Raw genomic sequence first — 24,130 nt, forward strand, 5'->3', positions numbered from 1 at the left:
GTTACTACTGTAGTTCATTGTGCCAGAGGAAAATACAAACTCTTGACCAATGGCAGGATTGCTTTGAACCATGGTTATGAATGTATACCGTAATGTACCACGATGTACTTGCTACCATGCAATCGCTAATAGCTACCAAGAAATGCGGTCAGTCACATGGTGATAACCATGTCTTCATCATAGTACTCCATCCACCAATCACAACGCTATGCCAATTGTCAACAATACACATGAACACATGATGTTTATCCTCAACAGCAAATCAAAAATGTTCAGTTAGCGATGTATCACCAACAGCCAATCAAGAGTCACAAAGAGGTAAACAGCACCCACTTAAAATGAGATCAAATGTACTGGCCAATCAAAATACTGCACAGTATAACTTAATAAAACTTTTATTCTCAAAGTCAAATTTTAGAGATTTTTTTCATTAGATTTTTTTACCACTTTATTCAGATGTATGTTGATGTCGATGATGCTCTAATATTGGAATCTGATCCACTTTTATGAAAATCTCCAGGCTGATTTCTGTAAAAGTAAAAAAAATGTTTAGATACAGCAATTACAAAAACAAAAAGCACTTTAAATATAGTTATAAATACGCAAATTAAATGTGTGTACATTCAATCGGGAGGCTTTATAAAGTTTATAGTATAGGGGCGAGTTTACAGATTGGTATAGTATTATACATCTATTGCAACATTATAGGCAATACTATGACACAGTACAGCTGTCAGATAACCTTTAATACCTTATGACAGACATAAAGACATGAATACACAAACAAAAAGATATGCAGACAAATGATTATTAATTACTAATATAAATGTTGCAGATTGTTGAAGAACAAACAAGACACATATTATGCATTGCAGACATAAACAACAAGCATGCTAGATAACATACAGCAGACAATCAAGACAAAATTTGGACAGGCAAGCAGACCAAATAAATAGAACAAAGTTATTCCTTCATGTTTTAACAGTACAGTCAACCTTCTCATTTACACTTCTTTAGCTCTCAATGATGTCATTGCTATAATGTTTAAAAAATTTGTTTGTTGTTTTTGTGGAAAAAAAACCTAAATTGCAAAAGCATCTTAAGTTTACTTTAAATTAGTAGTTATAGTGGAATAAAATAAGTATTTTCTAATAAGTATTGATAGTATAGGGTTTCATCTGAACTTTCTCATTCACAAACTGCCTTCATTCAGACCAAGGGGTATATAAATGGAAAGGTAGACTGTATATTGCATATCTTGTGATGATTTGACCACAAATACGATCTTCTGTAGTCTAGTGGTTAGGGTGCCCGAAAGATGTTTTACCCGGTTTTATGACATATTCTTAATTTGTACACTGTTATTGTTGATTCGTATTACACATAGCATAGCAGACATGATACATTATGCAACAGCCAAGCATGCAGAATTTAGGTAAAATTGCGTACCCAGCAAAACTGTTTTTCGCCATTTTTATGGTTGATGGTACTGCTGGTGGTGGCATTAACTATATCAACATATGGTTAAGGAAAAAAACAAAACAACACAATTATAATAGTAAAACTAGATTGATTTGCATCAATCACTCGGCTATTTATTTTTCCTTGGAGTTACGGTTTTATCAGGCAATTAGGCATTTTTAGTGAAAGTGAATAACTATTGTGAAAAAACAACTAATTATATACTGTATAAAATGGCTATAGAAAAATTACTCATAATTTAGACAAATTGCAATTAAACAAAAAGGTATAGGTGTGTGTAAATATTGAAGAAACAATCATAAACAAAATTAAAAATCAAATCAACATGTTTCATTTAAATCAAATTTAACACATTACTTCTAATTTTCAAATTTATGGTGAAATTAAAACATGTGAAAGTATGATACTTAAATTGGTAATTATGTTTAATCAAAAAAAAGTTAACCTTAGATGTTCTTACATTTAGGTTGGTCATTCTTGGGCAACATACCATTTTTAAAATAAAATGTTATCATGTAAGAGAATGAATTAAAAAAAAACCTACTTGTCTGTCTGTTTCTATAGTGGATAAAGGTCTATGTTTTGTTTTTGGGGAGGATTCTGGCGTGAAAGTTCTATGGTGTTCAACATGCAAACTCTTAGGTCTCATCTTAGGTGAAGTATGCAAAATGCTTCCCGTTGATATTGTCCTTTTTTTTGGTATACTCTCTGTTGATCCCCATGTTCTTAACGCCCTGAAAGATGCCCTCAACGAGCCAAATTTTGATGATCGTTTCTCTTGAGCCTCAAGTTTTTCTAAATGTCCAATTTTTATGTTGGGAAGCACACCTGTGAATGGAAATGTTTACAAACCAAATTTTATTTTACAATTTCATAAATTTTGCAATCATTGGAAGAATTTTAGGCCTACTCATTTACTGACAAAGTTGCACAAGGTAGAAAAAAAACCACTCAATTCATATAATTATTTCTAAATATAAAAGGCTAACCCCTTCCAAATTACCAAAACCAATACCATAAACCCTGAATATTAGTTTAAAACAACAAACAAAAAAGAAAATACCGCAACCTATATCATATGAAAATTAATTATAGTACTTGTATTTTCATAAATATTCCGATTTATAAATTTTTATACAATAAACAACTAGATTTGAATTTCCATCCAATCACATTTGACATACTGTATTTATGTAAAAGAGCACATAATTATCATTGGTCATAGAAATATTACAAAATTATAACATTTCATCAAAATGACAGCAACAAAATTAATATATAAAATATTGTATTGTATAATGTATCATAAAAAAAATAAAATATGGAATGTAAAAAGAGTTGTATTTGACAAAGTAAATCTTAAATAATGAATTGTAGTAAAAATCCTTAATAAACTAATAAAATACTTGTTTTTACATTTTACTGACAATATGTAATCTGTTGATTTGTGAAACATGTGCATGATGTCTGAATGACATGGTGTTTCGGCAGAAGTTTATCAATCAAATTAACAATTAAGCTATCACAAACTGAGCAAAATATTTTAAAAAATAAAGAGAGCAACAGAGCGTGTGCTATTTTTTTATTTTGGCCCATATTAAAGGTAAAGTTAACTTAAGATTTTAATATGCATTTATAACATCTCACTGTAAATATATTTTTCTGATAATTATTAGGCATGGTCTGCAGTATATACCTAATAATAATGCCCAAAAATTTAGGACGATATCAAGCAAACAAAATCAAATAAACAAAGCAAGTACTATACTTGTCAACATTTTAATTACTAATAATAAATTTATAGTCTAGTATGACATATATTCTTTCATCAAGATAATTCTATCAATTATTCGATAAACTTTAAATATTGTTTTTGCTTCCCACTGTGGATGTGTATAGAACAGAATCCTGATTAAGGGGACACATTCAAAACCCAACAAAGTGTCCCTTTAATAGGGTTCACTGAATTGTCTCAAAAAAGGCGTTTTACTGTTGAGGTTGATGAATTGTGAAAAATATATATCAGATGATATGGATGATGGCAATAAACTATGGCTAACTCCATGCCTAAACCAAATACCAAGGTAGTCGACATATGTACAACAAAATTACAAAATGTAATTTGTGTTACTAACCTATTGTAGGCCCTATCTGCAATTAATAATGTTTGACAACAATTTATCTCATTGCCAAATTCTCACGAACACAAACAATTTTTCAACCCAGCAGATAGAAATTTATGGGATGCACAGGGTGGATTGTGTTTTTATTCATTTTTAGGACAGGATATGATAACCTAATATCACACCAAAGATTAAATTGCTTTATACACATTCTCTTCAGTTACTTTCCCATACCCTTTACTGAACCTGTAAATATTTTGACCAAGCGGTTTGACCGTTTTTTCTTTGATTAAAGAGGAAAATATCTTTCAGTAAAGTGTTTCAAAAAGTAGAATATCAACATTATAAGTAGAATATAAACATTAATCAATTTACTTTTTTTTAAAGCAAAATTAGGTCTTGGTATGCACAAATAACACACCTTAAATTATGATAAAAAGTTTATAATAATTTGAATATCTACAAAATACAACTTAAAAATATCTGTATGGCAAACATAATTGAAAATTCTAACAAGTATTACACTTCTTAAAAATATCTGTACAACAAACACAGCTTGAAGTTTTAACAAATATAAAAACCTCTTCCATTAATAAACTATTAGCAATATAAATATATATATTTTTCTGATAATCATTAGGCATGGTCTGAAGTATATACCTAATAATAATGCCCAAAAATTTAGGACGATATCAAGCAAACAAAATCAAATAAACAAACCAAGTACTATACTTGTCAACATTTTAATTACTAATAAGAATTTATAGTCTAGTATGACATATATATTCTTTCATCAAGATAATTCTATCAATTATTTGATAAACTTTAAATATTGTTTTTGCTTCCCACTGTGGATGTGTATAGAACAGAACCCTGATTAAGGGGACACATTCACAACCCAACAAAGTGTCCCTTTAATTGTAATTAATAATCGTCCTTTTTTCTTATTTTTTTTGTAACCAATCAACTTGTTTCTTTTTTTATCTATGTTATGTACTGTAATAAGTGTACTTTAGACGCCCATACCTGCTGTGCAATATGTCACAACACTGCTCTCACTAACTGTTTTTCTTCTAACCCTTACAACCCCTACTACTGTTATAAATGCTTAAGCAATCTACTTCCTTTCAACCACATCGATGACGACGAAGAATTCCAACATGAAATAAGCCAACTTAATCACGACCAATTAATTAATTTCTCAAAATTAAAACACCAGATTTACTAATGATAACAAATTCAGTATAATACACATGAATTCCCGTAGCCTAACCAAAAATATTGATTCTATAACTCACTATCTTTACACTCTTAATCATAAATTTTCAATAATAGGATTCAGTGAAACCTGGTTCAATAATAACAATGCTCCTCCTCCACTTACTAACATCCAAGGATATACAATGGCCCAATCCGACCGCACAGGAAAGAAAGGCGGAGGAGTTACCTTGTACATTTCGAATGATCTAAAATTTAAGATCAGACATGATATCAACCTGACCTCTAACCAACCATGCGAATCACTTTTTATAGAAATCGATACTCTATACACTATTGTAGGAATCGTTTATAGATCGCCCAACAGCTCAAATCATACATTCAACAACAACCTATCTACCTCAATTGATACCTTGTCTAAAGAGAATAAACATTTGTTCATTTGTGGAGATTTTAATCTTGATCTTTTAAATTCTTCAACCCACGGACCCACCAATGACTTTCTGAATACAATGTACGCTGCCTCTCTCTATCCTCTTATTGACAAACCTACAAGAATTACGACCAAATCATCCACCCTCATCGACAACATTTTCACTAACGTAATAAAACACAACATCACTCCAGGAGTTCTTTTCAACGACATAACTGATCACTTTCCTGTATTTCTTCTATTGAACACATCAAATGAACCCACAACCAATGCTAAAGAAAACTTCTACTCAAGAAAAAACAATGCCAAATCAATTGCATCACTAGGAATTTATCTAATGACCACTGAATGGAATGAAATATACCAGCATAACTCAGCAAATGAGTCTTTTAATTTATTTAGTAACAAATTTTCAATCTTATATAACAAAAACATACCTAGAAAAAAGATTAAAATAAACAAACGAAAAATAGCAAAACCATAGATAACAAAAGGAATTATTAAATCCATAAACACTCGAAACAAGTTGTACAAACAATATTTAAAATTACCAATCTCAAAGAACAAAATAAAGTACATAGACTATAGAAACAAACTAACCAAACTTATAAAAATATCACGCAAACAACACTTCAATTTGTGATCCGAATCAAACCGGAAAATCCACTTCAATATTTGAGCACATTATAGACAACGATTTGGACATTTTTGCGCTAACTGAGACATGGTTGCGTGATGATGACTCAATTTCTGCTGGCTGCATAACTCCAGATGGTTACATGTTTAACCATGTTCCTAGAACATATGGTCGTCATGGGGGAGTCGCCCTTATGTACAAAGCTGGTCTAAAAACACGCTCTCTGGACTTACCTGACTGTAGTACTTTTGAATCGTTGGGAATTCCATTTAGTAACGGAACACTGCGAATTATAGTTATCTATCGTCCTCCTCCTAGCAAGAAAAATGGTTTCACCGTCTCACATTTCTTCAATGAGTTCTCTAACATGCTTGATACCATTGCATTAGTACATTCCGACTTGCTCATTGCCGGGGATTTCAACTTTCACCGTGACAAATTGTTATTCTAGTTTTACTAGACTTATCGGCTGCTTTTGACACAGTAGATCACTCACTGCTTCTTTATAGATTGTCACATGATATTGGGGTAAGAGATCAAGCATTGTCTTGGTTCACATCATATCTAAGGAACAGAACCCAGGCCGTCTGCATTGGTGATGTTTCATCAGATGACCTTCCTCTATTATGTGGCGTCCCACAAGGTTCGGTGCTTGGACCACAGCTGATTTCCATCTATGTTGCCCCAGTTGCTGAAATAATACGAAGACACGGATTATGTCATCATTTCTATGCAGATGATATACAAATCTACGTTTCTGTCAAGCCTTGCCAGACCAAGTTTCTGTCCGCCGTAAAACGGTTAGAAGCATGCACTGCTGAGATTAGAAAATGGATGGGCTCCAACTTCCTCAAGCTAAATGATAAAAAGACCGAGGTGATCCTATTTGGTTCTGTTCAGCAGAGAAAAAAGATCCGGTTTGATGGCCTACATATTGGTGGCGTACTAGTCAATCCATCATCAGAAGTTCGTAACCTTGGTGTACAACTTGATTGTAAAATGACCATGGAATCACATATCAACAAAATCTGCCGATCTGCTATTTTCCATTTATGTAACATCGCCAAGATCAGACGTTACTTGAACCATTGTGCAACAGAGCAGATTGTACATGCTTTTGTTACCAGTCGGCTTGATATGGGAAATTCCCTGCTGTATGGTCTGCCAAAGAAGCAGTTGCGGACTCTCCAGAAGGTGCAAAATTGGGCAGCTCGCTTGGTGATGTGTGCCAAGAAGTATGATCACGTCACACCATTGTTCAAAGAGTTAAATTGGCTACCCATGGAGTCACGTGTTAAATTTAAGATCCTGCTGCTGGTGTTCCGATGCCTAAATAGTTGCACTCCAAAATATCTCTCAGAATTGTTGACAGTCAAGAAGGGAAAGCGAGAACTAAGATCTAGTCATCAGGTGCTACTGGACATTCCAAGGAGCAAACATAGTTGGGGAGATCGGACTTTCAGTGTTGCTGGACCTAGGCTCTGGAACCACCTACCCTTGAACATTAAACATGCATCATTATTGAGTCACTTTAAGTCACTACTCAAAACTCACCTTTTCTGATTTTTTACAGCGCTATGAGCAATGAATGTTAGAATGGCGCTATATAAATCGAACGATTGATTGATTGACTTCTCAAACAAATTTAACAGCTACAAAGACAACATTAAAAAAACATGGCAATCAATCAACAACGCACTTGGCAAAAACACAACTAAAAATATACCTAATTTCTTTAATGACAATGACTAAAAAATCACCGACCCCGTAGATATTGCTACCAATTTTAACTGATTCTTTGCAGAAATAGGTCCTACGTATGCCTCCAACATTCAATCATCTTCCGGGAGCCATTCTGATTTTCTAAAAGACCCTATTAAAAACTCTATTTTTTTCGCTCCTACTTCTAAAAAAGAAATTATTGACATAACCTCAAAATTAAAAAACGGTAAAAGTCCAGGTCTTGACGATATCTCTCCAAAAGTAGTTAAAGACATTGCACCTCTAATTTCGGAACCGTTAACATACATCTTCAATCTGTGCTTGTCTACCGGAAAATTCCCTACAGCCTTAAAAACTTCAAAAACTATCCCAATTTATAAAAAAGGAAACCCTCACTCCTTTGTAAACTATCGTTCCATCTTTCTACTATCGTGTTTTTCAAAAATAATCGAACGTCTTATATATAATAGACTTTTTAACTTTTTTTCTTATCACAATATTCTTCAAGACAACCAATATGGCTTCAGACCAAACTACTCCACTGATCTTGCCGTTCTCGATATCTTTAACAAAATCTCCTCTGCCCTCTCTGAACATCACCACACAATCGGCTTATTCCTTGACCTTTCTAAAGCCTTCGACACAATTGATCATTCCATCTTACCATCTAAACTTTATCACTATGGTATTCGTGGGACTCCCTACTCTCTAATCTCTGACTACCTCCAAAACCGAACCCAAATCACATCTTTTAATTCTCACTCCTCGTGCTGCCTTCCTATGGCGTCCCCCAAGGATCTATACTCGGACCTCTCCTTTTCCTCATTTACATCAATGATATCCAACAAACCTCAAGTTCTTTTTCTTATGTTCTTTTTGCCGACGATTCCAATATTTTCCTCTCTCATCCCGACCTTAACCAATTAATTTCAACTTTTAATTCCGAAATTCACCACGTCTCAAACTGGTTCAAAACTAACAAACTCTCATTAAACATTGATAAAACTAACTTTATTCACTTCTCAAATAGTAAAAAATCAAAAGAAAACCCTATCGAAATATTCATAGACGATGTTTTAATCAAACAAGTTGATCATACCCAATTCCTTGGAGTGACAATTGACAACAATCTGAACTGGAAGCGTCACATTAATACAATTTCCAACACAATCTCTCGATCTATAGGTATAATAAACAAACTCAAATTCACTTTCCCACAAAACATTTTACTTTCCCTTATCCTGCCACATCTTAATTATTGCAACATTGCTTGGGCTGTCACACATTCTAAACACCAAACACTTTGTCCATGGACTAGCACAGAAACAACAAGGTCAAAGGTAAAAATATTAGCAAATAAAAACTTGCGCGTTTCAAGGTCATGTGTGTGAAATTGCGCTTTAAAAATTTAAGAAGCTCAAAATTAAGTTTTGATCAATTTAGAATATCAATTGGGCCATTTACGTGTTTCAAAAAATTACTGAGCAAAAATTTGTTGTATAAATCGCATTCTACTCACAATTCTTAGTAGATTTACAGTATTTGAGTCAATTCCGACCTAAAATAACGCTATACGAGCATGTTAAAAATGACAAAATTCATTGCACAAAAGTGCTGAAAATGGTAAAAAATAAGGCAATTTTAAAATGAAAATATTTCTTCAGAATGCACGATGACCCCTAATTTTTTTAACTTATTCTGGAAGCCATTGAGTTGTAGATATAAATTCATTCACACATTTGGCAGACAAAATGTTGTGACGTCATCAAATGGCCACTTCAATTTAAAAATTAGGAATTTTCATCTTTTTTTGTAGGTTCACATTCAATAGAGCGCATCTCCATTATTTGAGCCCTATTTTCGCACAAATTTCAGTATGTGCTTGCTAAATTAATTATCTTTATCATGACTTGCTACTATTTTAATTTTGATGACGTCATCACACGTAAAAACTTGAATAACGTAGGTTGTGTACTTTGACCTTCAGCGTATATTTAAATATCTCACATCTTTTCAGAATTAAAGGTGACCTTGTTGATTATAATTGATTATGAAAGCTGATGAAATGTAGATATAAATTCATATAAAAATTAAGCTTTTCGGATGTTGTGACGTTATGATATGGCCAGTTGAATTTAAAAAGTAATTTTTTCATCTCTTTCTTCTAATTTATAAAAATTTCAAAGAGCGTGCATTGCGTATCTACATGCCAAATTTTCTTCCAAATCTTATATTTTGTTGCTCAATTTATTATCTTTTGATATTGTTATTCACAAGTTTATTTTGATAATATTATCAATGCCAAAAAATAAGAACATGATGTGTGCCCGTAATTTCACCAATGCTTCACTGTATATAGATATACAGTATATACTGTACATAATGCATATGGCATAGGTACAACTCAGCACTATAAGCGTATAATAAAATCACATAGGCCTACATCAACAATTTCCAATTGTATGTTAACATACGTGCATGTTTCAAAATATTAATTTCAATAAAATGATAAAAATGATCACCTATAATTCGTTAAAGTGACGAATTAAATTCTAGTTTTTTCTTATTCTTGTTATTTATTTATTCATATTTTATTTTCATTTATTTATTTATTGACTACTTTTGAAACATTTATTATATATACTTTTTGAATTATTTTTTTCTGGTGGAACTAGCCTTAAAGCCCTCTGGGCTTATTTATGTTTCTCCAGCATAAGTGCATTCTAATTTAAAAAAAAAACACACTGTAATATTATTTCACAATGATGTATCTTATGAAAATAAATTGAATTGAATTGAATAGGGTTCACTGAATTGTCTCAAAAAAGGAGTTTTACTGTTGAGGTTGATGAATGTTGAAAAATATATATCAGATGATATGGATGATGGCAATTGCACACCTAAACTATGGCTAACTCCATGCCTAAACCAAATACCAAGGTAGTCGACATATGTACAACAAAATTACAAAATGTAATTTGTGTTACTACCTATTGTAGGCCCTATCTGCAATTAATAATGTTTGACAACAATTTATCTCATTGCCAAATTCTCACGAACACAAGCAATTTTTCAACCCAGCAGATAGAAATTTATGGGATGCACAGGGTGGATTGTGTTTTTATTCATTTTTACAACAGGATATGATAACCTAATATCACACCAAAGATTAAATTGCTTTATACACATTCTCTTCAGTTACTTTCCCATACCCTTCACTGAACCTGTAAATATTTTGACCAAGCGGTTTGACCGTTTTTTCTTTGATTAAAGAGGAAAATATCTTTCAGTGAAGTGTTTCAAAAAGTAGAATATCAACATTATAAGTAGAATATAAACATTAATCAATTTACTTTTTTTTAAAGCAAAAGTAGGTCTTGGTATGCACAAATAACACACCTTAAATTATGATAAAAAGTTTATAATAATTTGAATATCCACAAAATACAACTTAAAAATATCTGTATGGCAAACATAATTGAAAATTCTAACAAGTATTACACTTCTTAAAAATATCTGTACGACAAACACAGCTTAAAGTTTTAACAAATATAAAAACCTCTTCCATTAATAAACTATTAGCAGTATTTGTTTTATTTGACTAACCAATATAAACAGACGAAACTGCATAATTTTTGATGATTTAAAAAAAAGTTTTTTAGGCCTATGTTATAAATATTTATAACACATTTAAATATAATGTAACTTATTTTCTAAAATAATAATTTTAAAATATAAGAAAAGATTAAAATTATTACATTTAATGAATTATTTGCAGGGATTGCAATGAAAGCAAAATTTGAGGTCAGTTAATAATAAAACTGAAAAAGGTGAGGAATAAACTTACCTGTGGAAGGGTCTTTGAAATAGTCTAAAAGAAAAATGCAATGAAATGGGAAAAAATTAGCCAAAGTGTAAGGTGCATCAAATAAACATGCAAATTATTAAATATGACTAAACGAATATAAGCACACCCCTTTGAGGGAACACTAAAGAAATGATTAATGAAATCAGACTTTTAATAACCTATTTTGCAGTTTTAGTAAAGTTATTCACTTCTGTAGGGTAAAAAACAACCAAAAACAATCATTCACTTACAAATAAATAGTTAAATTCAATTTCTGACGGACAATTTGAATATTTTTGTTTTTTATCCAATTTTTGTTCAAAGTGAATAACTACTATGTGACATTAAAATAGCATATTAGTTAATTTTTACTTTAGGGGACAATATATCTTTAAATTGATTGGTTTTTATAGTCAACAAAACAAATTAAAAAAGAAATTGTGTTATGTTAGTAATAAATAACAAAAAGAGGATAAAAATAATAAAAATGTTTAAAGATATTTTCAGTTAGATACATTACCCACATTTATAGTTGATTCATTTCGTTGTCTTGTTTTTAAAAATTTTAATTTCAAAGACACAAATAATACTGTTAATTAGTATTTATTTCAAAGTACTATAATACAACATTTTAAGAAAAAAACCACAAATTTGTATACAATTTTTAAACATTTTTAAAGTGTTTTTGATACATCTTGGTTTGTTGATTTTCAATTTTATTATTATGTGTAGGGAATTTCCAATTATTTTGTTTTGCCATGTTATGGACCACAATTAAGTGTTTTACTTTTTGGGAAATCCATTTAACTTGAATCTTACTGTTTTACTGAATTATTGATTAATTAAATAAATTCCTACTATACCATATTACTTTATTAATGTTTAATTCACTGTACCTATTTCACACAAACACCTTTAAAACTGGGAACAAAATTTAAACTAAACTAAAACAATAGTAAAATAATTAAATGTATTACTTTCAGTTAAATGGACGTAAATTTAACTAAAACAATTACAATTATTTATCATACATTTAAAGTATAGAAAAAAAAATTATAATTTTGTGCCCGATTTTAGAGTGACCAAGGGATTATTCAGCCGTAATCGGTAATATACCCTATATATTATTAAAACTGTAATTTAATGCAAAACAAACAAACATATATATATATATATATATATAAATCAATGATGTTGCGTAGCACTGTGTAAATTATATATAAATCATACTGTAAATTATAGAAACAGTGCTCATATTCGGAACATGATCTCATAATCGCGTCGAGAATGTATCTGGTGGGTGAAAATCTGTGATAATACCATACATGGCTCTGTGGTCTAGTGGTATGATACTCGCCCTGTAAGCGAGAGGTTGCAGGTTCGAATCCAGCCAGAGACATTTTTTCATACAACTAAAAAATACGGAACTTTCGCCAATGAGCTATGCTCGACGCGATTATGAGATCATGTTCCGAATATGAGCACTGTTTCTATAATTTACAGTATGATTTATATATATATATATATATATACATACATATATATATATATATATATATACACATATATATATATATATATATATATATATAGTATATTTATAGAGATGCGTTGAGGCAGCAAAAGTGCTCAATTGAAATCAAGAGCGAATATATATCTATGAATTAGATAGAACACGGGCGTCTATTACACGGTGTTTCACGTTAAACGATCTTCAGATAGACTGAACAATACCGTATCTCGAGGTGTTATAAGGCTTTAGTCAGGTGGTATGTAAATTTTCTTGTTATGACGACATTTTGAAATCAGTTCAGACCTTTTGTTTAACAGATTTGTTTTGTTTGCATTTAGAATACATAGCTTTTCATCTACACAAAGACTACAACGCCCATAAGCGGCGTTCTTAGTGGAGGAATATTTAATTACTTTCCATTTAATATAGTATATATATATAATATATTTCTATATTTAAAAAAATTGTATTTAACAAAATAGTAAAAATCCAGGAAAAAGTACAAATATAATCTTAAACGTCAAAATATGATTGGATGAAAGCTATTAGGAATTTTTGTTTTTAAATGAACAAAAAATGCTTGTTATTAAAAATAGAAAATTTACTAAACTTAACTTTATTATTTTAGTAATCTTTAAATATTGAATCATATCAAAGTAGCAAGTATTAATTTAATAAATAAAAATATTATAATTAAAAATTAAAAGATTAAAATTGTGTTATTGTTTTGAGTTATTCTTTATTTTATCTGATGATATATTTTGTATCTTATATTTGTTAAAATATTAAAATCATATCACAATGTTGTGCATTTCATTGCTTGGAATAAATATGCATTATACTTTTGTAAAGACCATTTTATCAAAACATGAGAATAATGGTTAAATATCACAATTTTAGTTTGTTGAAAATTAGCTAATATCTAATAATAAAAATATACTGTAAAAAAAAGTTTAACTATTTCGAGAAACTTCTATGTAAAAATGTAAAGGTACCAATTATATTATTTCGACTCGGCTAAAAAAATACTTTTTACACAACTTGGAACCTCTAGAATTTAGATCAGGGCAAGAAGGGGTACATACTGTTTTGTCTGGAATAGGATCAACAACCTTGTGCTATTTAATGAATTATCTTCATCATCCCATTTGTATAAATAAAATTTTTAGTAATATTATAAAGTAAATAACCTGGATTATGATTTTAATACATAAATATACTTTAAGATGTAAAATTAATGTTATATTCGATTTATATTCTTAAATTTAATATTTATTAATTATGTAGTATTCAACAAATATAATAATTGAATGTTATTTTGGATTTTAATATTAGGTAATAACAATAGATTTATTGATGAATATAAACAATGTATGTAATATGCTGGTACTAAAACACTTTCAAATTCATGCTATAGTAAAACAGCCATTAAAATAATTATGTTATGTTGAATAAACCTATTCAAAACTATATACGACCAATTGAGATGCTGTGTTGAGGCAACACATTTTGCAAAATTAATCTTAAGCAGCTTATCAAACCTAAAAAAAATATTATTTTTAAATATTTTTGGTAAACAACATGCATGCCAAGTAATTCTAATGTAAACTGTGTGGAATCAAGAGGCCCGACTACTACTAACTATATGAACTCGCTGCGATAAAATGATTAAGAATACTGGCTAAATGTATGATTTGTAATAACCTATTTAAAAAAGTAAAGGTAAATAACAAAGAAATAGATAGTATATATATATATATATATTATATATTATATATATATATATTATATATTATATATATATATATATATTATATATTATATATATATATTATATATTATATATATATATATTCCTGTCCACCCAGGCAGCACTTGCCAGCTTTATACTATGACGTTATCCAAATTCCTTCACTTGCACTGATGAAGGGCTAGTGTTGCCCGAAAGCTCTGCTAACTTTTCTGGCTGTTTACTTTATCGTTTTGATTTAGCTTTTCGCTTTTTATTTTTGTATCTCCATTGAGATCCAGCCACTGATACCCACAGCATTGTCATTTTTTTCAGTAATTTGCCTTTGGATTTATATATATATACATATATAATAATCAAGATCAAATAAGTTAAAACTGCCTCAATATAGGTTTATTTTTACGACATGTTTCGGGCATAGCCCATCATCAGGTGAAGAGAATTGTAACAAAGGATAACATATGTTAAAACATTTTATTTCGAAACCTGAGCTGCACTGACGAGATCTAATAAGATCGAAACAGTACTGTCTGCAGATTGGATATATATATATAGATATATATATAATATATTATAAAGGGCACGGATGAAGGGCTAGTGTTGCCGAAAGCTCTGCTAACTTTTCTGGCTGTTTTACTTATCGTTTTGATTTAGCTTTTCACTTTTTTTTTGTATCTCCATTGAGATCCAGCCACAACAACATTGTCATTTTTTCAGTAATTTGCCTTTGGATTAATATATTATAAAGAAATATATTAATTAATATTAAAAATGTTAACATGTTGGCCAAAATATTAAATCTAAATGCTAAAAATAACTAATAAAAACGTAATAAAAGCACCAATATATAATATAATTTCATGCACAATATGCTTGGAAACAATAACAAATATGATATTTAAAAAAAAAAAATATTAATTTTAGCAAAAGCTTTGGATAGGCTCTTTAACACTGGATACCACATGCGTCATTCAGCAATAGAGGCCAGCATAACAGTATGACGATAATTCTGATGTGGTATGTCATCTTCAACATGTTTATGCCACTGAGTAGCCAACTTCTTGTACGATGATCGTATTTCTAGAGGGCGTAGCAAGAAGAAAGATATTTCAAGTTTCGTGATCAAGAAATACCAATACAATTTTAAAAATTAGCTTTAAAAAATGAATAAAACATGCTTTGAAAAATGGAAAAAAAATTACTTAAAAGTTTTAGCCAGGTGTCTCAATTTGCATGATTTAACTATGATTTGCATTTTTACAGGTGCATATGGTAAAATTAGAGGAATGCATTATGATTAATTATAAATTAATTATTACATTCCAAATCCTCAAAACCATGTCTCAATAAAATAGATGTAATAAAATACAGGACGGAATTAACTCTAAAATTGACATCTTTAGGCAAGGTAATTAAGAGGTAAGGCATTTGAAAATGTACAATACTTATTTACATAATAATAACAACAATAATAATAATAATTCTATGAAATTCTTAAATTGAAAATATATAATTTGAATATATATACAATAAACTTTATTATGAAATTAATTAGTGATAATAATCTAATAATATTACCATATTCAAATTCTAACATGGCAGTTACAAATACTAGTAGAGTTAAAGTCACTTAAATTAAAGTTGATTAGGTATTTATAAAATTAAAAAATAGTATTTAACTTTGTAATGTACAAGAATTATTATGCAGTAATCAGACTTTTTAGTTATATTTCAATGTACTTTTGGTTTTGTCAAAGTGAAATTTAAGATAAAAAATGGAAATAAACCTATTCTACCCCTCATTAAACAGTTCAAGATACTTTTAAAAACAAAGGTGAAAATAGTTTGCACTCTGTACCTATAAATCATTAACTCAAATTTAGTGCCAATACTGTTGGTCTAAGTCCTATACTATGGGTGGCCATTAGGGCCAAAATAGACAAACGTTGCCGTACGAAAAATTCCGCTCCGGTAAGCCAAACAAATGGCGTTAAAGACATAATTCCTCGATTAGCAAACAAATATTGCCGTACGGACACACAAATTGCCGTATGAACACATTGTAGAAAGAACAAATTACCGTATGGTTAATTTGACGAATGGTTAAATTGTCGAAAGGACAAAATTTGGCGTAAGTACAAAAATTGCCGTAAGGACAAAATTGCCGAAAGGACAAATTAGCGTACAGTCTAACTAAATTTAAACGTTGAGGGCATCATGCAACCACTACGCAACAGGAAACGAAACATGAAACTTTTGATTGATTAGAGTCATCAACTCCGAGTATTGTTCAAATCAGAGTGGTTTTAGTCAGGTGGTTTTAAAATACTATGCTGTCCTCAACGTTTAAATTTAGTTTGACTGTACGCCAATTTTATCTATACGCCAATTTTTTTCCTTTCGGCAATTTAACCATACGGCAATGTGTGTGTCCGTACGGCAATATTTGTTTTGTCAATTGAGAAATTATGTCTTTAACGCCAATAGTTTGGCTTACAGGAGCGGAGTTCGTACGGCAACGTTTGTCTATTTTGGCCCTAATGGCCGCCCATACTATACAAATGCATTGAAATTGATTATGATTTAATGTACTTACTATATAAAACATAAGCAATTTCAATACAAACAAACAACTTGATAAACCTTGAATGCTTTGAATATTATTACAGAGTACTGTATAGGGGGCCTATTTATAAAGTTTTGTGGAAAAAATTTAGCCTCCATTAGGCAGTGAGATTATATTCGAGCACAGGACTTGCTCAGTCATACAAGGTACTGTATTATGTAACCACCAGAGTAGAAGGTACAAATTACAATATTTTTCCTACACAAATATTCTGTACAAGGTTTAATACATACATATACATGATGTTCCACAGGAATAAACCCAATCCCAATTATTAATTTGGAGACACCCATGAAAAAAATTTGCTCTTAAAATTCCAGGAAGTACTGTACTATTAAATGTTCAACATATAATTAATTAAACACATTATCATAGCTAATTAAAGTAAAAGGTTCATTTTTTTTAAATAATTAATTTTACACATCCTAATTGGAAATAATCCTGTGATCTTGTCCTTTAACTGGATCTGATAACGATTCTAAAAAACACCAAGGAATTTCTGAAATTTGCCTTTCCGTTCTGTGACTCTTTCAGGTGCGTCTTGCTCTTCGATTTCATCGCATTCGTAGATCGCTGGGGATCATTGAAGGAGACAACGATAAGGACTCAAGAAACATGAAAATGATGTCATCAAAATAGTGGAGTGGTATAGGTAACAGGCTGAAAACACGGCAAAGCATTGTGGGATGAATGAAAGGTGGGATAATGATGCAGGGAAAAAGGCACTGCAGGGTAAGGTATTCATGTTGACTATGCATTCAAATTTAAAGTATGTGAATCGTTAATCATTCAAAATTATGAAAACTAATGGGTTCTTTTTTAAAATGTGGCATGCATATAATATGAAAAGCCAGTCTGGTATGCTGTACACTGCAATCTATTAGTTACAATGACATGTTGAATTGTCACTCATACAGACAAATAACACATGTTACAATGGTATTTTTAGTTACAGTAAACTTAACATTAGCCATTGGTGGTGCTAGGAATGTTTAATATTTTCTTCCTTCTCTATACCTTTCTCTGTTCCCCTCTCAACCACCCCTAACACATCATCACTCCTACTAATAAATGTATACGATTAAAATAAGAAATAAAATTATTAACAACAAATGGTTGCCACACTTTTATGGGGACATTTCTAAGATTATCACACCCTAGCTAGCGTCTAAGGTTATTTAGTTTATGTTTCTTTACAAAATTAACTTCTTGGTTCAATTTAGGCATGCCTTCCATAAGCCCATCACATTATAATGATAAACGTTTAGGACTTGATGATTATTTAGAAAATCAAATTCCAAAATGTCTTGTATTACAAAATTCATCAAATTCAAAGACAGGTAAAAAAAGAATATATCCTCTTCCTAGCTGTGTAGAGGTACACTCACCCAATCCCTGCTTGTATTCCTGGCCACATAGACAAATTAATATCACACCACTCACAGTTATATGTGTATAAATGTTTACCTATATGTTACAATTAAATACACAAAATTTGAAATAAACACCCTACAAACTAATTGTTTGTTTATATAAAAAGATAATATGGTTATTATAATGATACTATTTTTCTACATTTTAAATATGTCAACACAGAAACATAAAAATAAAATTTCCTATCATGATTTTTAACAAATAGATGATTATGATCAAATATCAGTCACAGTAATTATAAAAAAAAGATTATGATTTACAAATTTTACTATGATTTTTATGTCAAATGATTTATGTAAAATAAGTAGGTAGCCTACTACAGACAGATCTACTGAAAATGAAATATTAAAATATGTGGCAGAAACTATATTGTTTGTATATTGTTTGAAATGATACAGTATTATTAAATGCACCATAACCACTCAAAAGGGTTTGAGTTTATATTTACAATTATGATTCAATATTGAATGAAAACAATTAAATGTATAATAAATTCTAGATTTAAAATTATGATGGAAATTTATCAACAATGACAACAAAACTAAAAAACAATCAACATATAAAATATATAAATATAAAGCAAAAAATCAACAACCATTCATATTCATTGTTAGAAAGTTAGTGGCCAATCAAAAAGCATAGCAGAGATTGACCAATGAGATCATAGTATGTAGTTATGTTGATAACCAATCAGGTTAGTTTTTAATTCCTTATTATGGCCAATCACATGCATTTGTTTTTAACCAATCAAAGAAAGTCACTGAAGTTATTTCTTTATGGAAGGATTTTTTTATATTTTTTCTTTTTAAAATATTTATTATTTTGATGAATTAAAACAATAAATAAGGAAAGGAAGAATATTATATTGGTAATACCAGAATTTGTAGAAATAATAAATAAAATCACAAAAACCGAAATAACTTAGTGTTACAACTGTAGTAGTACAGTACTTTATTTGTACCCATAGAAAACACAATTAACTTGTATTTGATGTTATATTATTTTATAGAACTTTTATAGAATGATCAGTTTAAGTACCCTTTTTTGAAAAAAAAAACTTAATAAAACAAAATGCAAACACATTTAAATTAAGCTAAAACTATAGTTATCCACCACATTCTAATGCAAACAACAGAATATTTTACAAGAAAAACACACACAAGTCACAAGTATATTTACAGGTATTTATATTAACAATTTTAGATTTATTAGATGTGAAGAACATGATGAATACATAGGGTTATAATGGAGTATCCATGCATTAGGTAGTACATAGGAACTAGAGATTGTTTACAACATTCAAGCAGGTTGCTAATTTACCAAAATACCGTACCCAGACTACAGTGGCATAATGGATGATGAGGGGTGGGAAAAAAGAGTAAAATTAACACTGTTTTTAGAGGAGTGCACCATTTTACAAGGATGACATACATTTATATGCATTCCTTATAAAAATTGTGATACATTCTCCCTTGACCTTCTATCTCGATTTTATACGCATCTCGGTCAAGTGGTAACCCTCATCCCCCATACCACTATGCCACAATCTATATAGAGCTCCAAAGTACCTGGGACATGCATGCACAAACTTCAATTTAATTCTAATGTGAAAGACAAATTTGATGAATTGATAAGACAGAAAAGAATACTATTATACGACAAACGACCCAATAGTTTTAATGGTTATAATTTGGGAAAAACTAGTATTAAAATAATCAAACTTGATTTCAAATATTTCAAGAAATATCAAAATGTATATATATCAAGATTTTATCTTATTGTAGATTAATGAATCAATTAAAAATCTATTTTGTGTATCAAAAATATAAAGTTTAATATATACAACATATTAAAATAAATTGTACAAATTAGAAGTTTCTTTAAAAATAGTACCTGTTTGATAACAACTATTGAATACTTTGGTTTTATTAAAATATTTTATCAAATTCAGAGATTGGTAGCAGTTCAGAACCAAAAAATATTTGAGATAAATTTTTTTTTAAATACCCTGCACTTAGAAGCATTGTATCAAAAATGTAATCATTTCAATTAACAGTAATTAGTAATTCTTAATTATTAATCAAGTAAACAATTTGAAGTAAAGCAAAGTTGTTACTGTAATTTGTTGGAAATGTGAAAAATGACATTAAAAGTATAGATTTAGTTTTAATTTAAAAAAAAATTAGTATTAATAATACATCACCTTTCCATCTGTATATTCCCTGTAGTTTTCTCTCTTTTTATCCATTCATAAGTAAGAATTGAAACAGGCTGAGCAATTGCTAAAAACACCATAGCATGCAACATAGAACAGAGACTACCTCTATAATAGTAGTGTTGCAATACCAAAAAACCAATGCAATTAGTAAAGCCTGATTTACATAGAAAATTTACATTCAAATAAACAGTTTTACTCTAATATATTAAATGTTGAGTGGTACAAATTGCTGTCACATCTTTGAGACATTTGTTCAGATCGTGTTTCAGATCTGATGTATACTTTTTTATTTCAAACATCAATCAAGTTCTTTTTTTCTTTCTCTTTAAGTTCAATTAAATAAGAGACACACGGCAGTCCCAGTGTTATAGGGCCTATAGTCAGTACACTGACAAAAATGATCCTCCTTAATCTTTCCAAAGTTGTTTGTCATGCACATAGTAGGTACATGGGAGTAATGGTTTTATGTCCAATCTGAGGACATGGGAATAAAGCATCTTACCTTAAGCTCTGTCTACACTATCAAACTTTATGCGCAATATGCCCATGGACACAATGACGTCATATCACTACCATATTTGGGCACATCACACTTTTTTGTCAAACTAGTATGATAGTGTAGACAGAGCTTAAAGGATACAATATGGCACAGACAGGTCTCGAAATAGCTCATGCCTCTCAAATGCCAGTCCAATTCAAATCACAAAATTATGGTAGGCACTGCACTATGGCTGCCGTGGATCCGTAGAGGGCCTAATACAAATTATTCAGCAGTATTAATATAATAATATCAATATAATATTTTAACTAGTAATTAAATAATTTGAGGAAAGTACAAATGATTTACGTAAACCAGGCTTTATATTCTTATTAGTTTACAGTGAGACATTGTAAGATAAAAATGTTTTTTATCATACGAAATCTTAATGTATTATAAGTTACATAAAGTGAAAATAAGCAGTGAATAATGACATTTCTCAGACAACGGGAAACAAAATCAATCAAACCTCCGCCACAAAATACTAAACAACTTTTTCAAATCGATGTAGATGCACCGAAATATTTAATATTAAATCTGTCACCGATAGATATATTATTTTATCACCTCTTCAATGAGGGCTCTATTGACACATTTAATTTTTGATGTCGGTGTGAAAACTGTTTTTGGTACATTTTTGTGACATATTGCTTTCGGGGACTATCCGTCAACCGGAATGAAATCCGTGACACTATCATAAAGGAAGTGGCAAATGGGCACTGTCTGAAAGATGTGCACTGATTCAGTTGCAAGTCAAAAAAATGTCAAGATACACAGGCTTCAGTTAACAAAACATGATATTAAAGGCAAGCATTAAGTGTAGCAAGGAATAAGGTTGACAAAATTGCTGTTAAAAGCAGACAAAATATTACAAAGTCGTTTTAAAAAAGCGAAGAAAAAAAGAACAATATTCCCACAAACTGAGAGGACCTAGGACACACAGAGCTTTCAATATAATTTTAATTTTCTGTAGACAAAATAGAATATTAAATGTTTATTTTCTTTTATCAACTAATTATTTGAATTTCTTAACCATATGCCTTTCTAATGTTAAAGGATAGTTTTTGTGCAATTCCAATGTTCTGTTCTCTTTAAAAAAAAAAACAACTATTTTCTACGCCTTGTTTTATTTTTTTTTTTGTCTGTCATGGCCCAAACAAGTTACATTAGTTTTTAAATTTTTGAAGAAAGCTATTTTTTGTATTCATATCTAAATCAAAGCATTTATTTTTACACATTTCTATTTTAAAAATGGTAATATATTTATATAATACTGTAAATAATTTCAAACTCAAAATCAAATAATTATTTACAAAGAATATTATAAATATTATATATTAAATTATATTATATTTATTATTATTATTAGATTATATCTGTACTATTACTTTAAAGCATAAACTGAAAGAAAACACTTTCTTAAAATTTAAGGACAATTAATATTAAAATTATTTTAATTATTGCATATGTATTTTAAAAATGAATATACATTATTTCACATTTTGAACGAATAATTGTCGTTCCACCATACGATTCTTTTTTTTATTTTGAAACTCAAAAAGAAAATTTGTTTCATATGAATTCAAGTATTTTTTATTTCTAATAAAAAATTAGTTTCTTTACTTTGTTACGTAAACATTTGAATATTACTTCACAGGTTTTGTTTTACATTATTCTATTTTTAAAATTTAATTTTAAACACCTGTCCACAAGTAATTACTGTGTTGTTGAATAAAATGTTAAAATTAAACAAGTTAATAGCAATTTATTGTTTAAACATTTCTGAAATTGTCTTTTGTTTTTATGTCTTATTTTGTTCATTTTGTAAACTTTTTTATTTATTCAGAAATGACAGGCTCCATTGGAAATTTAAACATTCGCGGACTTTTCATACTGTTTTGACGTTTGGTTACACGGAATGAAAGCCGGTTTAATGCTCTTGTGAATGTGCTAGATCCTCCCGGTGTGGTGGGTACTGGTGTTACTGCCCCCATATCCACCTTATCATCTACCCTACTGTATTGTGATTTCTTACGTTGTAAATACGTTTGTTCAGTGTCCGCCAAATACTGGTGCGGCCGCTTCCCACTGTAGTCACGAATGTTTACATCTGCTTCTGTAGAAAGAATGTCCGTCAATGATTATTATTTTCTATAGATTACATGGATTCACCTATATGCAATATATTATATACTTATACTACAAAACTTTCATGTTATTTATGTTGTTGCATAATACTTTATTATTTTTGTTTCATTATCCCTATAATACTGCATAATGTTAGTTGACATGTTGCGCACCATACCCTGCAATTATGATAAGCAAACATCATACTTACGATATTCTTGAGTTAAGAATTGCATGACTGTCTCCCTGTTATACATTGCTGCTATATGTAATGGTGTATAGCCCTGGAAAAAAAGATTTAACACTCCAATAACAGTTGTCTCTGTAAGTAAGGACTATTTTTGGTTTAGTAAATTTTGGGATCCCATTTATGGGATCTGGGCTTAACTACAATGATGTCAACCAAAGATGTACAGAATGAGACTTTTGTTTTAACAGCTACTGGTACATGGAACCTGTGTT

General features: G+C 30.0%; 1 protein-coding gene across 5 annotated transcripts; it reads right to left on the reverse strand.

Moving 5' to 3' along the window:
- Positions 1 to 431: 431 nt before the first annotated feature.
- On the reverse strand, positions 432 to 24,130 carry LOC140057350 (uncharacterized). 5 transcript variants are annotated; one of them, XM_072102978.1, is made up of 6 exons: positions 23,880 to 24,129; positions 23,577 to 23,657; positions 11,463 to 11,486; positions 2,027 to 2,310; positions 1,450 to 1,508; positions 432 to 528 (listed from the first exon to the last, which is right to left on the reverse strand). In XM_072102978.1, exons 1-6 carry the CDS (start codon positions 23,923 to 23,925, stop codon positions 453 to 455), a joined length of 570 nt encoding a protein of 189 aa, XP_071959079.1. In that variant the 5' UTR covers positions 23,926 to 24,129; the 3' UTR covers positions 432 to 452. The 5 variants fall into 5 exon arrangements, with proteins under 5 accessions (XP_071959079.1, XP_071959082.1, XP_071959080.1 ...); XM_072102981.1 differs by lacking the exon at positions 23,880 to 24,129 and adding an exon at positions 15,685 to 15,805 and having other exon boundaries at positions 23,577 to 23,653; XM_072102979.1 differs by lacking the exon at positions 11,463 to 11,486 and having other exon boundaries at positions 23,880 to 24,128.

This window comes from Antedon mediterranea, chromosome 8, assembly GCF_964355755.1.
Source record: "Antedon mediterranea chromosome 8, ecAntMedi1.1, whole genome shotgun sequence".
NCBI classification, from domain to species: Eukaryota; Metazoa; Echinodermata; class Crinoidea; order Comatulida; family Antedonidae; genus Antedon; species Antedon mediterranea.